Below are 21,804 nucleotides of genomic sequence, written 5' to 3'. Positions count from 1 at the left end.
TGAGCGCTCCCAGCGTCCCAGAATTAGCCAGAGACCTAACTTAGTACCATAGTGCAGGCAGGAATGGGAAGGAGACCAATATGTGTGTATATATACATCGCAAAGCCTTTGGCAATTTATTCAGAATTATACTCCGTTTCAAATCAGTGTTAAGTCTAGGATCGACGTGTAGGAAATGCAGACTGAGGGAGTGAGTGAGTGACAAGACATCCAAGGGACAAACACAGGCTGGGACAATTCTGGTGGAGTTCACCTCTCTCCTGCTGTCTCTCCTCCCTCCCCGCAACCTTAAACGGGTCTCAATCGTACAGGGTTTAATTCAGGCTGCGGTTCTGGCTAGAAGCGGTTCTGGCTTGAAGCCGGCTTAGTCCCTGAGCTTCAAGGGCAAGCGCCGTCTTCGCAGGCGGGTTTAGGATTGGGCTGGCAACGTGTGAGCCGAGCAAAGCATTCCGCATTTTTATTTTTATTTTATCTAAAAGGCCCAAGGATCTAGCTGGTTGTTTGGCGGGGGTGGTGCGGAGAGCCGATCAAAGGAGCACAAATCTCTCCTTGGCATCGCGGCTGATTTGGTCCTTCGGCAGGCGAGGAGGCGAGCAAGCCAGCCGGCCAGCCCAGCGCTCTGGTAAAGAAGACGTTTGGGGGTAGCTCTCTCTCTTTTCCTCCTGCTCTTCTCCCCTCTCCGGAGCCAGCCGCCTTGTCATTTTTCCTGTAGCCCCTCCCCTGCAGATCCAGCCCCCTTTCTCTCTCCCCCCCCCTCGTGTTTAACTAACTCAGGACACTAGCGCAAGATCCACGCCTAATTAAATTAATTAGGGATTCTTGTCAATCCTGGATTAATGGCCGAGAGCAACCCCTGGCCACTGGATCTGGAAGAGGGGGGTGGGAGGAAGCTGAGGGAGGAGGAGGAGGTCTCTCTTTCTATTTCCCTCCCCCCCCCCGCTCGCTCTTCCTCCCTCCCTCCCCCTCCTTTCCCAGTTTGGCTCTTGTTCTCCTTGGTGGTGGTGCTGGGCTGCTCCAGGAGAAGGGGGTTCCTTCCCAGTTCCAAAGGGGAGGTAATTTGCTCCGAACAAGGGGCAGGCTTCGCAAAGTATAAATAGTGGGGACTTCAAGAGCTCCCAGCCCTATCAGATCTGAACTCTTGGCGGGGAGAATTGTCAAAGATCTTCGCGTTTCCACAAGCCCGCTCCAGTTGCGAGGCATCAGCTCCCCTTTAACTCTCCAGCCCCTCTGCGGCTTCTCTCTCCCCCCCCCCCCGCACCTTGCCCACACCCTCCCCCCTCTTTTCTCCCACCCCTCCTCCTCCTCTTCTTCTTCCTCCTCCTCCTCCCTAACCCCCTTGATGTGTTTCTTGGGGGGCTTGGAGCAGCTAGAGGAGGCAAGCGAGGGCGAGGAAAAAAGAGCCCAGCGCAGCGCCGGCGATGGAAGAACTTACCGCTTTTGTTTCCAAGTCGTTTGATCAGAAAGTGAAAGAGAAAAAGGAGCTCATCACCTACCGGGAGGTTCTGGAGAGCGGACCCGTCCGGGGAGCCAAGGAGTCCGGAGGATCCAGCGAGCCCGGCCGCGAGGACGGCAGCAGCCCCGCAGCTCGGGGGGCGGCCGGAGCAGGAGGCGGCGGCGCAGGTGGCCGGTCGCCGGTCCGAGAGCTGGACATGGGCGCCGTCGACAGGGCCAGGGACACGGGCACCCCCAAGCTCAGCGAAGGTAACGAGCCCTCCTCTGCCCAGCGGGTCGGGGGGCGCGCCTGGCAGGCTGGCTAGAGGCAGGGGACCGCGCGTAAAGAACCAGATGCTGGGAGTACTAGGGGGAGGGGGAGCATCGGGGGAAGGGTGCTTCCTGGGGTGGGCGGGGTGGGGACCATGTGTGTGGTTTGACTCCGAGGACCCCCACCACCACCACCCCAGATGAGCGCTGCTACGTCCGGTTGGACCTCAGCGGCGGGGGAACTTGCCAGGGAACGGATGGAGGAGGCAGAGCGCGCGCGTTGGTGTCCAGACGCGGAGCCGGCTGGTCTTTTCGACTGGGGGAAAGAGCCCCCTCCATTAATGTGGATGGATACTTTTCTGGGCCGTTTCAAAGCGGCCAGATTGTGAGAACACCGCAAGCCGGCCATCGCTTGACCGTAGGCTGCTAGTCCGGTCCAGATGGTCTGGGACCTGATAATGTGTGGCGCTTTTTTCCTGGCTGAACTCTAGCTATGTTTGGGGGATGTGGGCTTTTTTGTCCTTTCTCTCTTCCCAATCCCAAGGAAGGGAAGCTGTAAAATCACAAGCTCTCGCCCTCCTGGGTTAGGCAGACCATAGTTTGGCACGTGCATGTTTGTGTCTAGTTATATGCACAAATATTTCCTCCGTGAGTAAATGGGAAGAATAAAATCCTGTTTGTCAGGCTTTGCGTTGAGCTGTTCTGGAAACGGTGACAGGTTTTTGAATACGGGAGGTTATCCCTGTAATGGTTCCAATATCTTCTCCCGTTTAAAGTAATTTACGCAGTGTAGGAGCCCAACGTATTGTAAATTAAGATGTGCCGACTATTTTGTTCCCAATTGAGCGAAAATAATATGTGGCTCCGAGTTCTAGCAATCAAAATATTTAAGCAGATAATTAATTTGCTCCTGCTATGGAGACCCTTTCCTATTTGCAATGTAAAATGAGGGGGAGGGGATGTGGCACTGGAAACAAATGCGAAATAAAACGAATTTATTTCTGTTTAAGGCGGCTTAAAAACCTCCCTAAATATCATTAAAAGTTTGAAGCGCAGTTGTTTATTTGTGAATGAAAGTATCAAATATTGGGCACGCTAAAAGAAGAGAGCCTATATGGTACTTTTTTTTCTCCAAGTGCATTTCCTAGGAAGGGTGAATAGTTATTTGAAAACAAACCATACATTTCTAAGTAGTTATGCAATGTTAGGAACACTGCTAATAAGTAATGCTGAAATCCAAGCGAAGTGTTTCGCTTTTATTCCTCGATGCTCTCGACCTCTTTAAGATTTTATACTGGTGTGCAGGGTGGTGGGGGAGAGGAAGAGGAATAAATTATAATGCGCTTTGCAAAAAACAACACCAAACCTCTCCTGTTTGCTTATCCAAAGATCCCCTCGGCTTTCAAGCATATTTGAATACCTGCGTGCGGTTTGAGGATGCAGATGTCATAGTCGAGGGAGGAGGGTTTATTTCAACTCTTTTGTTCAAGGAAAGTAGCTCTCTCCAGGTCGGAACTGAACAGCAGACATCATCCGGAAATGATTTTATAAACAAATTCTGAATATGATTAGAGACCAACGCAGCTCCAGTAAACAAACTTCGGCGTGGCGGTGGGCAAATACATTCGGGGAGGGAAGGAAGGAAGCGGGGGAACCCGGTTTGTAGATTAGGAAACCCCCCGCAGCCTGAATGAACCGCGTCACGCCGCCACGTTTACACCGGGCCTAGTGTCCAAAGCGAAATGTGTGAAACGGTTGGTGCTGCGGAAGGACAGACTGGAAACGAGCAATACTTTAATCATCGGGCACGGCGTTCTGCACAGTATTATCAGGTCGGAAGGTCCCTGCCTCAAGGAGCCTACAATATATATTTCGACAGGCTGAAGGGGAAACAGACGGAGGTTTAGTGGGAGGAAGCAGGAGGGTGATCAAACTTTGCGCACTCTTCTTAGTTCAAAAACAGTTGCTCCAATAACGATACCATTTAGGGAGCTCCTTCTCCACCTCACTAGTAAATAAAGGCAAGGATGCCTTGACTTCCCCGCAAGCAGGAGGCTTCAAGAAGCCATTGCAGCGGTGGTCGCGCGTCAGATCCCCCATCGACACCTGCTGCTGTGATTTTGAAAAGGTGCCACTTGAAAGGCCACGCGGGTTTCACAGCAGCCAGCGCCAACGTCGAGAAGACGCGGAGCGTAAGGGCGCTGCAGTTCTGTGGGATCTTGCCGGCGCTTTCAATGGGAGGCGTGCCGCGACCGGTGCGAGAGGGAGGAAGGGAGACCTTAAAGTCTTTGGGACTTCGGGGCGTGCGTATCCCGGACTTGTTTCTTGTTGTCCCGAACCGGAATTGGGGAAAAGAGGTCCCTCTCCCTCTCTTCCTCCTGAGAAGACCGTGGAGTTCTCAGGACAGACCTGCTGCCCCTTTCCAGACAGGTGTAGACTACACATTGCTGGGAGCGTCAATAATAATAATAATAATAATAATAATAATAATAACAACAACAACAATAAATCGCAGTCAAAGACCAAGCTGACCGCTGTGCAGGAGGAGAGCCAGCTCTTGGGCTGATTTTTAAAGCCTTTCTAGAGACTTAAACTTAACACACACAGACAAATAAATAAATATATAAATAAATAGGATGGACCTGCGTTCTGCGGTGGCTTTGGGAACTGCTGGCAGAAACCCCGGGCCCACCTCGATCAAACCGCGCAGGTCAGCGCCCTTAGAACTGAAGCACGCGCCCGGGTTTGGACAGGGCAAAAGAAAAGTTGAGGAGCACAGGGGCTGGTCCTTTGGAAATAGAGAACTCTGTTCCCAATGACTAGGGTGGGCCTTCCTAGCCTGGAACAAGATCCAGGGCAAAACCATTCATCTGCGATCCCATAAAAGCACACTTGTAAGACTGCATGCTAAGATTTGTGAATACCCTTTTGAACTCAGTATGGCTTTTAACTTCTGTGTAGAAGTACCTAGGATTGCGCTGTGGGAGCAGCGGTGATATATGTGTGTCTGTGTGTGTGTGTGAGAGAGAGAGGGGGGGGGTTATAATTATAACGCATAAATGTAAGTCCCACTGGATTCAACGAGGCTTACACTTCCTAGGGAGTGCAGCCTCTAAGTTCCTCCTTTGATCGTCCAGGGGACATGCTGCTGCTTTCCTTCTGGTGGGCCTGGGATCTGAAGCGAAGCCACGAGCGACCCGGGTCAGGCTGCGCCCTCGGCTGCACAGGCGCCGGGTACCAGCTCGCGGGGATCTGCTTGGGCCCTCCTTCGCTTCAGCCTCGCCACTGGGAAGAGAGGTGACCTTTGAGCGTTTCATTGATCCCTGCCACCGCTGCTCCTCCTCCTCCTCCTCCCCCCCCCTTCTGCTTGACTTAAGGTAAAAACACAAGTGGGGGAAGGGCCAGAGCTCAGTGGCAGAGATTCTGCTTTGCATGTAGAAGGTCCCAGGTTCAATCCCCGGCGTCTCCAGGTAGGGTTGGTGAGAGAGATTGGCCGGCCTGAAATCGCAGAGAGCCGCTGCCAGCCAGTGCAGACAATCCTGAACTCTATGGACCAAGGCTCTGATATGGCATAAGGCAGTTTTTGTGTTTGTTGGAAGCCCAGATCAGGCGCTGGCCTCGTGGTCCAGGGATGGTTGGGTAGCTGCTTTTTGGTTTTGTTTTGCTTGTATGTCTCTGGTGGTGTTTTGGTTTTGCCTCTTTATTTTGCTGTGTTGTTGCTCCGTCTCCAGTTTCCCCCGAGCTGAAGGACCGCAAAGAGGATGCCAAAGTGATGGAAGACGAAGGACAGACGAAAATCAAGCAGAGGAGAAGCCGGACCAATTTCACCCTGGAGCAGCTGAACGAGCTGGAGAGGCTCTTCGACGAGACCCATTACCCGGACGCTTTCATGAGAGAAGAGCTCAGCCAGAGGTTGGGTTTGTCCGAAGCTCGGGTGCAGGTAAGCATGGAAATCCTTTCGGCTTCTGCTGGGGAGGGGCTCCTCCACGAGGGTCCTGGGAAGGGACCTTCATACGGACTAGCTGCCCCGGGAGCTGGCACGACTCCGGATTCATTCCCACTGCGCTCCGTTCTGAACCAAGAGGCTTAGGATCGCGCGCTGCATTGGCAAGCAAATCACAAGGTGGACTTGCTTCCTCTTTCATGGATGGTTGGTAGCGGTGGGTTCGGATCCGGTGGGTGCCCTTCTTCTGCAAGCCTTTGCTTGTGGGGAGGGGGAGAACAGTATGGCGCTAGGAGTGGAAGCGGGCATCCACCAAAAGGTTGTTCCTGGTCCTGAGTAGACAAGAGTGGCGAATCTGGAGTACAGCAGACCTTGTGTTGTAGTATCTGCGCGCTTTCGGCCTCATCCTAAATATACACCTATGAGTTGGGAGGAAATGTCATTTCCTGGTGCGTTTTGGGGCTACAAGGGGCTGTTTCCATCTTCATAGATGAATTTTGCTTCCATAGTTCCGCCCACATCGAGATGTGCTGACCTCTCTTGTGTCCCATTTCTTCCGATTCTCCGCTTGCTATCTTTAGAGCCATCCAGGTCTATGGTATTTTACAGTATCTTTTTTTTTTTTTTTAAGCAAAGGTCTCTGCCGGAAAGAGCTTACAATCTAAAGCTGAAACAGTAGCTAGTGAGAAAAAATTGAGCCAATTGAGGAAAGTGGGCAGTGCTCAAAGTAGGTGTGTAAGTGTGGTTGGTAGTGTGGTTAAGTGCGGTTTCTAAGACTTCGGATAGCTAAGCTTTCCGTGTGGGAAAAATACCGAGTCCATGTGTATTATGTTCTCCTTCTGCCTTTAAACATTGATCCTAGCTCAGTTCCTTTTCTTTCTTTCTTTTTTAAAGTAGAAGGCGGATGTATGAATTAACTTTATAGAAGGGCTGACTAATAAACGAAATTGGGAGTTGCTAAAGTGTACACAGTTACAGTCCATTTACTTTTTTTAAAAGGGGAAGTAATTAAAAAAATCCCCCAGGGACTCAGAAAAGGAACAGAGACAGGCAGCGCGGGGCTTGGCTAATGCAGCCGGATTTCAAAGAGCTGTTTGGAGACCATCTTCCCCTTACACTGTCCAGAGATTGCTGGGGATCTTTGTCAAGCTGCCCCCGTCCCCCATCCCCAGAGAGAAAAAAGAGGCTCTGGTCCAGAAAAGGCAGGACTTGGGTCCAGAGGTAGAAGCGCGTCTCCAGCCAGAGGAGCGAAGGCGACTCGTCATTCCAGCGCCGTTTCCGCAGAAAACTGGGCCGCCTTTGTAGGAACACATGGAGAGCACTTCCAGGCCCCCCGAACATCTGCAGCCGGGAGGCTAAGCAGCGACTCCTGGCTTGTAACAGATACCTTCTCTCTCCCGCCCCCCCTTCCTTCCATCTTTGTTGCTCGTAGGCTCTGCCATCTGCACCAAAACGGCTCTTCGGCTCTTAAAGGCTTTTTCTCTGCATCTTGTAATCGGATAAAGGCAGACACTGAACAGCCACGTTGTAGCAAAGGGGTGTGTGTGTGCGTGTGCTTGTAAAAGGGTTTGTGTGAGAGACAGTGTTGGGGGAGAGCAGAATTTTTGAAAGACATCGCAGCTTAAAGAAAAAGATTCTTCCTTCTTTTTTTATCTGCCTCTGATTTTATAAACACACACGCAATGGAGTGTGGCTGTGTGTCCATATCTATATTATATATAGATTTCTATGTAGGCGGCGATACCAACGGAGGGCGATTTGCCTGACTCAACAAAAGAATAACCAGTGCCCACCATAATCCATACAGAATAACTTTCAGAGATTTGCATAAATTAAGGCCTCCTTCCTTTTAAATGGCCCCAGAAAACGCTTCGCTGTGATTTTGTTTCAAACTTTGCTTCCCAGCTCCCATTGGCAGATGGTGGGAAGGCGAGCCTGGAAGGCGGCAGGGGTATGCGCTGGAAGCTGAAATGAACGCCCCCCCCCTTCATTCTTCCCTAGCCATCTTTACTCGGAAGTAGACACCGTGGGCTTACTTTCGAGTAAGCACGCTCAGGCGCGCAGTCTAACGGCGCGCTTTTCAAAGGTGTGTTGCTTTGTGAAAATGCACAGGATCGGACTGCGCGGTCGCGATCTCGTGCAAGTTCGTGTTGACCGGCTCCCAGGTCAGCGAGCGCGCAGCCCGATCTTGTTGCCTGGAAGAGGGACCGACTCTGCTCAGTGGGGCCTTCTGCTCGGAAAGCGCAACCAGGATGGCGACCTCCGGCTGTCATAATTTTCAGGATCGGTTGGCATATCTTGCTTCCTTGGAAGGAAGCGCCATCGAAAGAAACGTCACACTGCGTGTGTCAGACTCCTGGGATGTTCGTTTGAATGTGGAAACGGACAGGATTCGTCCCTGCAGATGTTGACAGTTTAAAGAATAAGATCCCAATCAGTCTTCACGTCCCTCGTTGCCCCTCCTCTCCTCCCCCGCCTTTAAAAGGGTCTTGAGGGAAGAAGGATCACATGATAGTGAGGACCTTTGAGATGGAAAACAGATCTCTCTCCCCAGCACTTTCCCCCAATATATAAATCTGGGCTCAAGATTTTAAAGCACTTTTAAGTTCCATTGATTTCAGTGGCAGAAATGTGAAACACACTCCCACTGAAATGAATGGGGCTGAAATAAGTGCCCGATCCTCTCTCCCTCCCCGGTTTACTCGGAGGCCAGTCCTTCTGAGTTCAGTGGGACTTACTCCCTAGCAAGCAAACCTTATTGAACTCAATGGGGCTTACATCTGCGTGGAAACGCATAGGGTCGGGCTGCCCAAGCACACCTGCCTGGCCCCAAGGCTGTAGGTGCACCTCATTTTCTCTCTCTCTCTCTCAGGTTTTCAAACTTTTCCCCATTTCCAACTGCCAAAGTTATCTCCTTGCCTGGAGTGAAGCTCCCCCCCCCATCTCTTCCGATGGCAGCAAATTAGATTATCATAATAATGAGACAATTATTCCGCTTCTGTGTTACACTCCACTGCACAGAGGAACAGAGAATTTTCCAACTTCTTTGTAGTGAAGCTTTTATGACAGTAATTACCCCCCAAAAGTGAGTCATTAAACGCTTTGGTGTTTCGTTTTTCTTGAAGATAAAGCTAATTAATATTACAGGCTTTTAATGAGCGCATTCTTCTCGGGTCTTATTGCGCAAACATCTAAACCCCTTTATCACTAGGTTTTTTTTGTGGTGTGTGTGTGTGTGTGTGTGTGTGTTTTAGCATTAGATAGCACGGCGAGATGGAGCGGAGGGGGGAGGCCTGGTGGGGATTCGGCTGGCGAAAGATGAAACGGGCCCGGAGAAAGTAATTGAGCAAGAACCAGAACAGGCGGCAACTGTCCATATCCTAGAACTGCGCTCTTTTAAGTTCCGATTCTAAAGCGGGCAGGGAGGGAGCGACGCTCAGGCAAAGTTTAGGCGTTCATCAGCTTCATCCCAGGCCCATCCTAGGCGCCTTCCTTGCCTTTCCAATGCTGGTGGTGCAATCTACTCCCGAGGGCTGGAGGGACATGCAACTGGCCCCTGGCACTGTAATATTTCCCATTCGTTTTAGCAAAACGACTCCTAAGTAAACTCTCCCCTCCCTGAAACGCAGTTTGGAATTATAATTAGCAACAAAACGGCCCTTCTATCCTAACCCAACGGGAACTAGCCAAATTTCGCCCATCTAACTCCCCTGCTTAACGGGAGCGATCATATTCTTGTCTACTCAGAAGTAAGTCCTATTGTGAGTTCAGTGGGGTTTGCTTCCATGTCGGTGTGTATAGGGTTTTAGCTCTTAACTGAAGATTAAATGTAAGGGCTGTGCCTCACTTTTACTCGGAAAAGGGAGTGAGTTGAACTGATTTTACTCATAACTCTTTCCAAGTAAGGCTGCACCTTGCACTCTGAGCACACCAACTTGGATAAACTTCTATTGAAACGTGGGTCTTGCTCCGGAGTAAATATGCAAAGTTTTCAGAAGCATCTTTCTTTAGGATTCAAGCCTAAAGTAGTAACTGTGAAAGAGGACTGATCCAATGATGTTTTGGATCGGAACTGAGGCGGGGGGAGAGAGAGAAGGTAAGGGAAATCAGAGAACTAGGTTGGCATTGCATGTGAATATGCACAGTTACGGATTCAGTTACTGGCTTGCATAATTATGTGTGTGTTGAAGTTCTAGGGGACTACTTCTATATGAGCTAAATAATTGAAATGTGGAGCACGTGTACTCCAAGGAAGTTGATTACTGTATATATCTGAAAACGAGACCCCTTCCCAAAACAGAGGAGACTCCATGTTGCAGCTCAAAATGGTCACTCTCAAACTATTCGAGAATTTGAAACTTGCAACACAAGTCATCCCAATTTCTAGACTCTTCTGAACGCGAAACCCTTTGCTTTTTTCTCTTTAGAAAGTCGAAGCAAGACTTAGTCACCTCCCAACAGTTTATGTGACGCGCAGATGGCTGAAATCTGGCACGCACATAATCCAAAACTCTCTGGAGTGCAACATTTCGAAAGGGATACATTTGCTTCTCCCTAGAAACGGGGAGGGAGGGGGCTTGTTGATCCCCAAATCGTTAAGAAACTTCAAGAAAACTGAAATCTGGTTATGTGGTTTACTAAACTTTCTGGATTACTATGTAAATTTTTTTTAAAAAAAGAAAGAAAGAAAAAAGGACATGTTTGTACCTAACAGTGTAATCCTATTCATGGCTACCCAGAAGCCCACCCTACTTGGTTTCATGAGACTTTTCCCCAGGTAAGTGTGCGTAGGGTTGTCTCCTAAGTGTCCAATTTACTGGCGCGTTCAGAGGCAAACCAAAGAGGTCTCGCTTGCCCCTTTAATAGTAATGCAGAAGAAAGAATTCCAGCGCCTGTGGCTTGTCATGCAACTATTAAAGGTGCATGCAAGACTGTTTTATTAAAGGTGCATGCAATGACTGTTTCTAAGCATGGCCAGAGAAATCACGGTGTGTAGATAAATAGATAGATGCGGCTTTGTATTGAGCTCGCCTTCTTCCTGTCTGCGCAGGTATGGTTTCAGAACAGAAGAGCTAAATGCAGAAAGCAAGAAAACCAACTCCACAAAGGTAGGTGAATTTTATCAGCGGCGCGCGTAAACGGGTTCAAACGTTTCTGGCCCAGGGAATATAACCTTCCCCTTTAAATTCTAGGCTCTTGGGGGCCTCCTGTTGCCTCTCCCCCAAACTTCCAGGCTCTTCCTTGCCTAAGGCTGCACACTTACCTGGAAATAAGCCCCAATGGGCACAATACGCGCTGCCAACGCGCAAAGAGCCAAGGGAGCATTCCCAGCGAAGTGAAATAAAAATTAGATGTCCTGTGCCTTTTTAGCTCAGTTTCTGACCGATCCTTGCCTCTGTTCTTGCAGGAGTCCTCATAGGAGCAGCCAGCCAGTTTGAAGCGTGCCGGGTTGCCCCCTACGTGAACGTGGGCGCTTTGAGGATGCCTTTCCAGCAGGCAAGTACAAAGGGAGAATCCCGTGGGCGTCAGCCCCACAATGGTAGGAAGGGCCACAGGATGGCCTTCCCGCAGGTGCCCCTTTATCCCTCTCTCTCTCTGGCTGGTCAATCATATGCGCAAAAGGAATGTTTAAAAGTTTCCTTCCTGCGCGGGGGGGCGGGAGATTGGACGCGTGTGTGTTTTGTCTGGGCACTGAACACACCGATCCTGAGTGCATGTGCTGTGCAGTCCGACCCGGTCTCTGTGTGCTTTATTGGAAACAAGCTCCCGTTGAGCTTAGTGGGACTTGGCCAGCGCGTATTAAAGGCGCGCAGGGCGGCTGCTGCTGCAGCTTTTCTGCCGTTCGGTGCTGCAGATTTAAATGGTGGTACTGGTTTAAAGGGGAATTAAGTCTCATTGATCTCGAGGGAGCTTACTTCCTAGGAAGAGTATTTCGGATCCGGAAAGCCCGAAATGTGCTGAGGTGGCATTTGTGCGTACCAGGGATCGGGAAGTGAATCTGGGTTTCCCATTAGATGCTCAGCGGATCTCGTTCATGCTTAGTATTTGGAAACGCCTTGGGGTTTCCTCTCTCGAAAGTGGCACGCAGGAAGTTATACAGTACCGAGTCAGATCATGAGTCCAGCTGGTTCAGGATTGTCTAAAACTGACTGGAAGTGACACACAGATGGGTGTTCCCAGCAATACATGGAGTTGGCAGGGATTGAAACTGGGAGCTTTGGCATGAAAAGCAGGTGCTCCACCACGGGGCTGTGGCAGAGGACCACAGCTTTAAGGGCTCATTTAAGCCAGGTTCTCTCTCAACTCCTATGCATGTTTACTCAGAACTTAAGGTGTTTAATGTGGCTTATTGCCTAGTAAATTCACTTAGGGTGGCAGCCTCAGTGAGCCTGCCCAGCTCTCTGTAGGCCCCTGTGAATTCCTGAGCTTCCACCCAAATGAGAGGAATTGGTTTTGATGGGTTTATCAATGCAAAAATACATAGGTGCGCATGACTATACGGTGTGTGTATTTATTTAATTCTACTAATACGATCAGTAGGGGGGTGGTCAGTTGTAGTGGTTTTCTGAAAACAAAAAAACTCCACAAGTTTTATGTGGCTTTATGAACTAGCAGGCATGTAGTCTGGATTAATTTTAACAGGAGAGCCTGAGTCCTACAGATACCACTTTTATTTCCCCTTTTTAGAGTAGTGTCTATCTTTAGCAACCTACATTGGTAATGAAAAGCAAACCTTACAAGCCTGATGGTAAGGTACCTTTGGCACAGTCAAGTCCTCTTCCACAGCTTGTTATCCTCCTAACATTTCTGGCCTTAAACTCCCACCAGGCCCAGCCAGTGTTGCCAACGGCCTCACATGATGGGAACTGTAGTCCACTCTGGCATAACTTCAATGGGCATAAACATTCCTAACCCAGCCCCTGAATTAAGGTAATTACTTGGAAGTGATCTTCAGCTGATTTCAACAGAGCTTCTAAGTCATCTAATTAAGAATAAGTATGTTGCACCTCAAAACTCAGTGGGTTCTTCTTCCATAGCTTTCGTAGATTGTCTTCTGTCCTAGAGAAGTTGCACATTTCAGGCTTATTGACCTCAGTGGTCAATCTTCTAATGGCAATTATATTGGTGTGCTCTAAATTGAAACTGCTCATCATTTGGTTGTAGACAAACAGCTGTCTCTTAAGCACTGGTCCTAGGCACATGAAACTCAGTGGGGCTAACCTCTGACTAAACATGCCTGGGTCTGGGCTGCATGAGCCATGTGTAGGGTGAGAGACGTTCCCTTGTGAAATGAAGACTCTGCAAGTCGTCTGCATCCATGATAAATAAAAGCAGTGGCAACCATAGTTGTCTCAGACTGTGGCTGGTGCTGGGGTTGATAAGGTGTGGGTAATAACACCATAAAGGTCATATGGGAGATGACTGAGAACACAGATGTGTACAGTCATTAGAGAGCTGAGAGGAAAGGAACAAGATAAAGGAGGGCCCTCTGCACTGTCTTGATGCAATCAAGGCTGCAGTCTTGAAGTTCAGTGGCATTTAAGCAAACTGAATGGGTGCAGGGTTGTAGCCAAGGGCAGGTTAGCATCCACGGCGAATGCCTGTTTCTCCTTTTGCTCTGGTTTTGGTTTTTTTTTTAATTAAATGGACCTTAGGGCAGGGTAATTACTTCACCTGTCTTCAGATGGTGCGGACAAATGAGCAAGCAAAAGTGTTTAGAAAAAAATGGTCAAAGCAGATGAGTGGACAAGCAAACTGGAAAAAAGGGCAATCAAGCCCATTCATTGGAAAGCAGGAGTCTGTGTTAAGTGTAGAGGGAGGAGAGAAAGAGAAGTGCAACCAATTAGCCTCTATTTTGCTTATGGTTGGTCATCTAGCATGCAAAACCAGCTGGCAGTAACCACAAGCAGAAAACCAGAAGCAGTCGACACATGAGGGTACCTCTCAGCCATAGCCAAAGAAGCACTACTTATGAGTAGAGCCTGCAATAAGGTACACATGCTGCTGGCAGAAGGCACACGAAACTGACAAGTTAATCAATGTAGGACATGGCCCAACTAGTCAGAATGTTCAGGGAGATTAGGAAGGAGCACCCATCCACAGATCAGTGCATACTTACTGCATTTCACAAAGCTGTCCAGGAGAAACAGCTTGCATATTTAACCAAATCACCAATTGGATTGGTCTGCTGTCTAGCCAACCAGAGAGGCTTAGTTTGCAAGAGGAACTGTGCTAGGCAGGGATGGGGAACTTGTGGTCCTGCAGCAGTTGTAGGACTTCAGCTCCCATCAGTCTCAGCCAGTGGAGTAAACTCAGAAGAAAGGCGACCAGGGATATGCATGCCAACGGTCAGAAGTGATGGGAGTTGTAGTCTGTCAGGCCACAGGTTCCCATCCCCGCGCTGGAGGATTATGCTTGCATGAAAGTAACATAATGTGACCTGGAAGTCTTTTGCGCAATCCCTAAAATATGGCAGTGAGGGGTAACACTCTGCACATTTATAGGATGAATATTATCACTTGGCTCAGGGCTCAATGAGTCAAGGCTTAGACCTGTTATAATACAGACCCTGCGACTGTGCTCAGAAGCCGTTTCCCCCCACTACTTGGGAACTACAGAAAGACCGCACATGCTTGGGATTAAGCCAGAGGTTTTCAACCTTTTTGAGACCATGGCTCCCTTAACCAACCACATTCTTTTTGTGGCCCCCCTGTGAGGCTCAGGAGCCCAGTTATACCACCCCGTGCCTGCAGAGCTGGCAGCCTCTCACCCTTTTTCAAACACCCTCCCTTGTGGAGCGCTCTCTCAACCTTCTCTCCCCTCTTCTTGGGGGTCCTCCGGGCAGCCGCTGCTGACACCCCAGTCTCTGAACTCACCCCAAAGAGAGGTGCCTCCTCACGCTGCCCCACGGGGGCCTGGGAAGATGATGCTCCCAGCCTTAGTGGCCCAACGGAGACTGGCCAAAGGTGAATGTGAGGCCAGCACCTTACCTTGGGAGGCTGCAGCAGCACCAGTGGGTGCTTCTGGGCCTGCTTGGTGGGAAGGCGCCCCTTCAGCACTGCGCACTCAGCTCCCAGGCAGGTCTTGCACACAGCAAGCACAAGAAAGGCCAGCCTGGCCTCCCACTTGTCTGTCCATCGCCAGCCGCAAGGGCTGGTGGACTGGCTGGCTGGCTGGGCTTCCTCGCCCGCTTGCTTGCTTACTCCAAGGCTGCCTCAGCTTCTGGCAACCAGCACTCCCTGGCCAGCCCCAGAGGCACCATTCGCCTGGGGAGCTGGTGGCCAGGGCGCTGCAACAAACAGCTGTGCAAGCCTTTGGGAGGCAGAGATGCGAGAGGGCATCAGAGTATAGGGGAAGGAAATAGGGATGGAGGCCAGTGTTGCCTGCGGCACCCCTGACCATCATGCAAGGCACCCCAGGGTGTCATGGTTGAAAACCACTGGATTAAGCAATATAGGTGTGGCTTTTTCAGGAAATAGCCTGTCTTAAATAAGCACTCAAGGACCTGGGGAGAAAAATCACAAATTGTGGTCTGGCTATAGGTAAAGGTAAAGGGACCCCTGACCATTAGGTCCAGTCGTGGCCAACTCTGGGGTTGCGGTGCTCACCTCGCTTTATTGGCTGAGGGAGCCGGTGTACAGCTTCTGGGTCATGTAGCCAGCATGACTAAGCCGCTTCTGGCAAACCAGAGCAGCGCACGGAAACACCGTTTACCTTCCCACCAGAGCGGTACCTATTTATCTACTTGAACTTTGACGTGCTTTCGAACTGCTACGTTGGCAGGAGCAGGGACCGAGCAACAGGAGCACACCCCGTCACGGGGATTCGAACTGCCGACCTTCTGATCAGCAAGTCCTAGGCTCTGTGGCTATGCTGTGCTCTAATTCTAAAGCTGTGAGGGACTGGCTAAGGGCCAGTCCTAAGGGTCCTAAGGAAAGGCATTCTGCACATGCTCAGGGACTTTTGTTTTGACAGAGGCCAGATTTTTCAGGATTGTGATAGAAGTTCTGAAGCTGAGGTGTATACCTCAAATGCCGTTAACTGCTTATTGCTTTCGTGAATATGCTGACTTGGTTATTTCAGTGCCAGCAATTTGGTTTTGGTTAGTTTTCTCCTCATTCATTCATTTGTTCGTTTGGAAACTGTCTGGTAGCTGGGGTGGTTGCCTTGCATAGAGAAGGGCCCGGGTTCAGTCCCCAGTATCTCCAGGTAGGGATTGGGAGAAACCCAGGCCTGGAGTCCCAGAGTGCTGTAAGGGTAGCCATCTATACAGAGATGGATTGGACGCATGGTCTGACTCGGTACAAGGCAGCTTCCTGTGGTGTTGTGCAAATGTAAGGCTTCGGTGCTAATGGATTAAATTCCATTGAACTTTGCATGCTGCACAAATCACAGAGTGATAGAATGGTAGCATTGGAAGGGACCGGGAGGGTCATCTAGCCCAACCCTCTGGCATGCAGGAATCTTTTGCCCAACGTGGGGCTCAAACCCACAACCCAGAGATTAAGTGTCTCATCAACCCAAAATAAATCCACGCTGCAATCCTAGTTACATTTTGCTCACTGAAAGTCCCACTCTTCCCAGTGGGCCTTACTAGCAGGCACAATGGGTTGTAACCCTCAATCCAGCTGCAATCAGGCTTGGGCGCACGAACCCTTCACTCGTTTTTAAAGGCAGGTACTAAAACAAAAACACAGAGCCTAATCCTAAGCATCTTCAGTGCTCCATTTATGAAGAGCAACATCCTATGTCCTCTTAATATGTGGTGGGTTTTTGTGGGGAGGGTGGTTATTGGGTTGTTGTTATTTTGATTACATATTTTGCAGTTTAATAATTTGATTCTGTGAAGTGCCCTGCAGTCTAGGGCAGTTATATAAATTCAACAAATAAAACAGAACAAGATGAGTGGAAAGGTAGCAAAGGGGGATGGATGCAAGCCACAAACCCCGAAGGATCTCCTTCCTCAGTTAGTCAAAACACGCACCCCTTTAGTCTCTTCCCCACCCCGCTAAAAACAAGAAGTAGCTAAAGGTGGCACTGAAAGTGTATTCAGAAGTCAAGTCTCCTTGAGTTCCGCCGGCCTTTCCCCCTGCCAAGGGGGCTGAGGAGGCTTGGAGCCCTGGAGGCTGCGGGGAGGGTTTGAGATGGCGGTCGTCCTAACACTCTTGTCTCCCCCCTCCCCTTTCCCCTCTCGTTGCCCCTTTCAGGACAGTCATTGCAACGTGACGCCCTTGTCCTTTCAGGTGCAGGCGCAGTTGCAGCTGGACAGCGCCGTGGCGCATGCGCACCACCACCTCCACCCGCACCTGGCCGCGCACGCGCCCTACATGATGTTCCCGGCGCCGCCTTTCGGGCTCCCGCTGGCCACGCTGGCCGCCGAGTCCGCCTCGGCCGCTTCGGTGGTGGCGGCGGCCGCGGCGGCCAAGACCACCAGCAAGAACTCCAGCATCGCGGACCTCAGACTCAAAGCCAAAAAGCACGCGGCCGCCCTGGGCCTGTGACTCTTCCTGCAGCCGCCGCCGCCGCCGCCGCCGGGGCACGTTGCAATCCCAGCGCGCGCCTGCGCAGAAGACGGCCCGCCTCTTCCTCCTCCCTCCGCGGCCAGCTCTCCTCTACTGAGGCCGACACGGAGCCGGAGGAAGGGCTTTTCCACCGCCGCCACCCCCCACTTTCTGTCTTGGTCCTGCGCGACTTAAAATGTGAAAGACGAAAGAAGCACGAGGTTCCCCGGAACGAAACAACTATCTCTATATTATAGACCCAAGGCGATGAACAAATAAAAGGAACAATGTGGGTGTTTTTTTCCGTTTTAAATGGAGGGAGGGGAAGAGCTCCCTTCTACTACTGCTAATAATATAATAAGAATACTAAGGAGGAGAAGAAAACGTAGAGCTTGCTCAGAAACTGGCGGGAAGAGATATACTTATTTAAAAGAATTAGATGAAATAGACGCGCAGCTGGGAAGTTCACAGGTTTTGAAACTGACCTTTTTCTGCGAAGATCACTTTAATACGAGAAATTTGATAAGAGAGGCGGGCCTCCTTCCACGTTGCATCAGATACTTGAGTTTTAACAGCCACAGTCTGGAAACGGAGATGAGAAGGAAAGAAGAATTTAAAAATTGGGGGTAGGGGCGGGGGGGGGGGCGGTGCATTTTTTTTTATATATAAAAAAAATGTGTGTGCGTGTGTGTGAAAGAGAGACAGACAGACGGTTATTTCTCTGCCAATTTCTAATGGGAAAAGTGAGTGACCGGGACTCTTCTTCTACTCGTGGAGTTCCGGGTCTGCATGTATTTGTTTGCTTTTATTTTTATTTGTTCTTGGCGTCCCTTCGGATCATTTGCACTTCACCTCGATCAGAACCACCACCACAAAAAACAAACCAACAAACAACCACACAAAACGAAGCCAAGTCTCTGGATCCCCAAGGCCCCGATCCGGAGAAACCAGCCTTTCTGACCTTATGCATAGCCTAAGCTCCTTGAAATCACTGCGGGGACAGGATTGTAGCCTCAAGTAAGCACTGAAGCTTACACTCCACTCTGCAAGGGAAGATAAAACTCCCACTGAGCACAAGGGCTTACTTTCGAGTAAGCAGGCGCCCTGTGACGCGCAGATTTTGGATTTTTCTCACCTCTCCAAAAGGTCCCCCCCCCAAAAAAAAACCCCAATCCCCTTTTTGGGCTCAGCAGTCGAGCCCGATGAGGTCTGGAGATTTCGAAAGTTTGGTGATGGCATTTTGGTTGGTCTTCATCACAAAAAAAGCTATTACCATCCTGGTAGAATTTTGAATGCCTTCCACACTTAATGGACCATCTCAGCTGCTTCTGTTTTCCAAGCCGAACAGAGGAGACTCCACCCCGCATCAAAATCAATAGTCAGTCGCGACTGACATAAATTCTATTGATTTCGATGGAATTGATGCGCGACTAACTGTATCCGGATAGGGGCTTCCAGCTTTTTTTAATTTTTTTATTTAAGGGTGTGTGTAGAGGGGCGGGGGGGGGGGAAACCACCACTATCTGATTTCCAACCCTAATAAGTAAGGAAACAAATAGCAGTTTGTTTTCTCTTTCCCCACCCCAAGATAAAGATTGTATTGCACCCACGAGCAGCCGTAAGGCCACGTCCCAATAATGACAGGAAGTCTATGGAAACGCATATATTTTTTTTGAAAAGGATACAGGCCGAAGTGTTCCTTCGGGCTGCGATAGCTCGTGGCTTGATAGTTCTGTCCAAACTTCCCATCTGATTTCATAAAGGTGTACCCATTCCCGTAATCTTGTGATATTATATATCTATATATATTTTCCTTTCCGAAAGGCTTATATAGCTATAATCTGGGCTGGTGGAGGGGAGGGGGAAGGAGAAGGAGGAGAAGGAACTACGGAGTAGCCGGGTACCTTCATCCGCTCAAAGCCTTCCAGAGCTGAGGGCACTTTTTTTGCCAAGAAAATGGGGGGGGGGGGAGGGGGAAGAGGAGGAGGAAGAGGAAGAGGAAGAAGACCTCGTCGCAAGTCCAACTCTGCTAGGAACAGAGATTTGTAATTATTTGTTCTCCATGAAAACAGAAAAACAAAAAAAGTTATTTATATTGACCGTATTTTTTCTAGAGTATTTTAAGTTATTGAAGAGGAGGAGGAGGAAAGAAGAAGGGGGTGGGGAGGGGGGGGGGAGGAGGAGAAAAGCCGGAGAAAAATATGCTGTTATACTTTCCATTTACATGTTGTTGTCCGCACGATCTATTTTGTTCCACTCAGGTTTGCTCCGCTTTTGATTCATTCATTGTTGACGTCACGATTTTCAATAAGTGCCAAGTTATGAATTAAGACACTTTGCAATCTATTGAATGGAAAAAGAAAGAAAGAGAGAGTAAAGTTTTAGCTGATGGTTTCGCATAACTTCTGTTCGTGGTTCCAATTAAATCAGTAGTGCCATTCTACCTATCTTTATTTCCACCCTTTCTGCCCCCCCCCTTCCTCCTTTGGTTCTTTCTCTCTTTCTTTCTCTCTTTTCTCTTTTCTCTGTGCGTGTTTAAATCCTCACGGAGTTTGCAGGTTTCTCTCTGCATATTTTAAAGGGCAAACTAATCTATCAAACACGAACGGCTTAGTAGTCCTTCATGCCTTTAGTCCCTTTTATTTCCACTCTAGAAACTTGGTTTAGTATACAGTTTGGTTTAGTATACAGTCTCATCTGAATGCCTATATATATATATATATATATAGGCATTCAGATGAGATATATATATTTGAAGAGCGATGGCAATAATTATTTCACATCTCAATTTAGTCTTCATATAATCTAGAAGAGAGAGTACAATCCAGCGCACGTCTACTCAGAAGGAAACCCGACTGATTGCAATGAGGCTTACTCCCCAGTAACTGTGCCTAGAATTTTCAGTTTTTACCTGGGAGTAAATCCCATTGAATTCCGTGGGGTTTATCGCTGAGTAGGCAACCGTAGGATTGTGCGGTAAGCTTTTTAGACCACTCACGAGTTTCTCTCAGATGGCGCAATTGGGGCAAACGTGCAATAAATTGGGCAGTTTTCGGATTAATAGAGAGGTATGAATCGGCGCGCGCGGGGGGGGGGGGGTTACATTGCTCCTAATCTCACTGACCGTGCAGTCCTACACATGTCTACTCATAAGTAAGCTTGAGACCTCCGGACTTACTCATAAGTAAGTCTGAGGCAAGTTAAATGTGTATAGAATAGCAGCCTTAATGTACGAATAAAGGTTTCATTTAAATTTGCTCTGGGGCAGCTCTAAGCAGTACTTATTCTGTACCACCCTGAACTCACTTTCTGGGGAATAATAAACCCCATTGGGTTCAATCACTGGCACTTGCTTTTGAGTAGAAATGGTTAACGGGATCGGGCCCCAAATGTTTACCCTGAAATAATACCCACCGTATTAATTAAGACTAAACGTTGCCATTTACCTGGGATTAAGACACAATGAATTCAGTGAGATTTATTTCCAAGCAAAGAAACAAACACCGCTCGCAGCACCATGGATCCCTCAGGGTGCGATCCTGCGCGCACGAGTTCTTGCAGTCATGCTCCCCACTGAGACCAACAGAGTCGATTTCCGAATAAACCGAATTTGGAGTGGATGGGTGCGATTTTAAGCCCGTTCCCTTAAAGTAGTGAAGTTTACTTCAGAACAATAAAGCCTATCTATTTTTGGGTAGGCCGTCTAGCCTTCAGCCCGCCTTTGCGCACTTGCTCTTAAGTAGACATGCCCAGAACTGCGCTCAAGGACAAGTCCAACTTTCTCTTGGACCGTTCCGTCCATTGCACGTTTACTCCACAGGCTTCTGTGGGACTGACTTTCGAGTAAGCGCCCATAAGATCACATCTTTCTCAGAGGGTCTTTCTAAATCTCAGCTGCCTTCGTTCCATTCCATAGCCCAGATCACAGAGCAGAGGAAAGCAGCTTCGGGGTACAACTGAAGTCAAGGTCAGCCCGATCTTGCTCAAGCTGTGGAATACTTCCGAGTAGACACGTATGGGGTTTTGCACTGTGAATCCCAGGGAAACGTCTCTCCTGAAACCAGGAAGATTATCCTGGGAAGCGAGGCTCCCTTGGCGAGCTGCTTCTTAATTTTGAACTCAGCCTTTTAATGCCAATGGTCTTCAATCGAAGCAAACCGGTTTGTCAATAAGGCTGTTAGCCTGATTATTCAATAAGCTCGTTATATATATATTATATATAATATTGCGGGTATCCACTAGAGCGGTCCACGCTCGATACGAACAATTGCAGCAGGAGCTCCAATAATAATAATGTTTTGGAACCCGCGCTACTGTTTTTAAAACCAAAACAGATCTACATCCATTATATAGATCTACATCTACATCATAATATAGAAAGCCAAGAACGATTTGGAACGTGAGCGGCGCCGTGTAGACAGAAAACCCGCGCGCTAATCAGTCGGATTCCCTCGGATGTAGCTCTCGCCCGCCCGCGATTACTTAAACCAACTTGCGTCCCCCGGGGACAGCGCCGTCGTGAGAATGTTAAATGGGGGCGCAGAGGGGGTCTGTTCTTGGGGAAGGGGGCGGGAGTTCTGCACGCTTTCCTGTTGTTGCTGGCGTGCTGGGTGGGTGTTCGTTTCAGGTTGCTTAAGAAAGAAAGAAAGAAAGAAAGAA

At 49.2% G+C, this 21,804-nt stretch overlaps 1 protein-coding gene across 1 annotated transcript; it reads left to right on the top strand.

The window, feature by feature from the left end:
- Nucleotides 1-1,274: 1,274 nt before the first annotated feature.
- Nucleotides 1,275-17,762, top strand: SHOX2 (SHOX homeobox 2). Its single transcript, XM_079976147.1, has 5 exons — nt 1,275-1,701; nt 5,433-5,641; nt 10,695-10,752; nt 11,052-11,140; nt 16,852-17,762. Exons 1-5 carry the CDS (start codon nt 1,419-1,421, stop codon nt 17,143-17,145), a joined length of 933 nt encoding a protein of 310 aa, XP_079832273.1. The 5' UTR covers nt 1,275-1,418; the 3' UTR covers nt 17,146-17,762.
- The last annotated feature ends 4,042 nt before the right edge of the window (nt 17,763-21,804 follow it).

Source organism: Podarcis cretensis, assembly GCF_951804945.1.
Source record: "Podarcis cretensis genome assembly, chromosome: 5".
In the NCBI taxonomy this organism is placed as follows: domain Eukaryota; kingdom Metazoa; phylum Chordata; class Lepidosauria; order Squamata; family Lacertidae; genus Podarcis; species Podarcis cretensis.
This window is presented reverse-complemented; position numbering and strand designations above follow the sequence as displayed.

Excerpts from the sequence above, each read along its gene's own strand:
- SHOX2 (XM_079976147.1), top strand. The coding sequence starts at position 1,419 with ATGGAAGAACTTACCGCTTTTGTTTCCAAGTCGTTTGATCAGAAAGTG. Across the intron at positions 5,642-10,694 it reads TGTCCGAAGCTCGGGTGCAG|GTATGGTTTCAGAACAGAAG; the intron begins GTAAGCATGGAA and ends CTGTCTGCGCAG. Across the intron at positions 11,141-16,851 it reads TGAGGATGCCTTTCCAGCAG|GACAGTCATTGCAACGTGAC; the intron begins GCAAGTACAAAG and ends TGCCCCTTTCAG.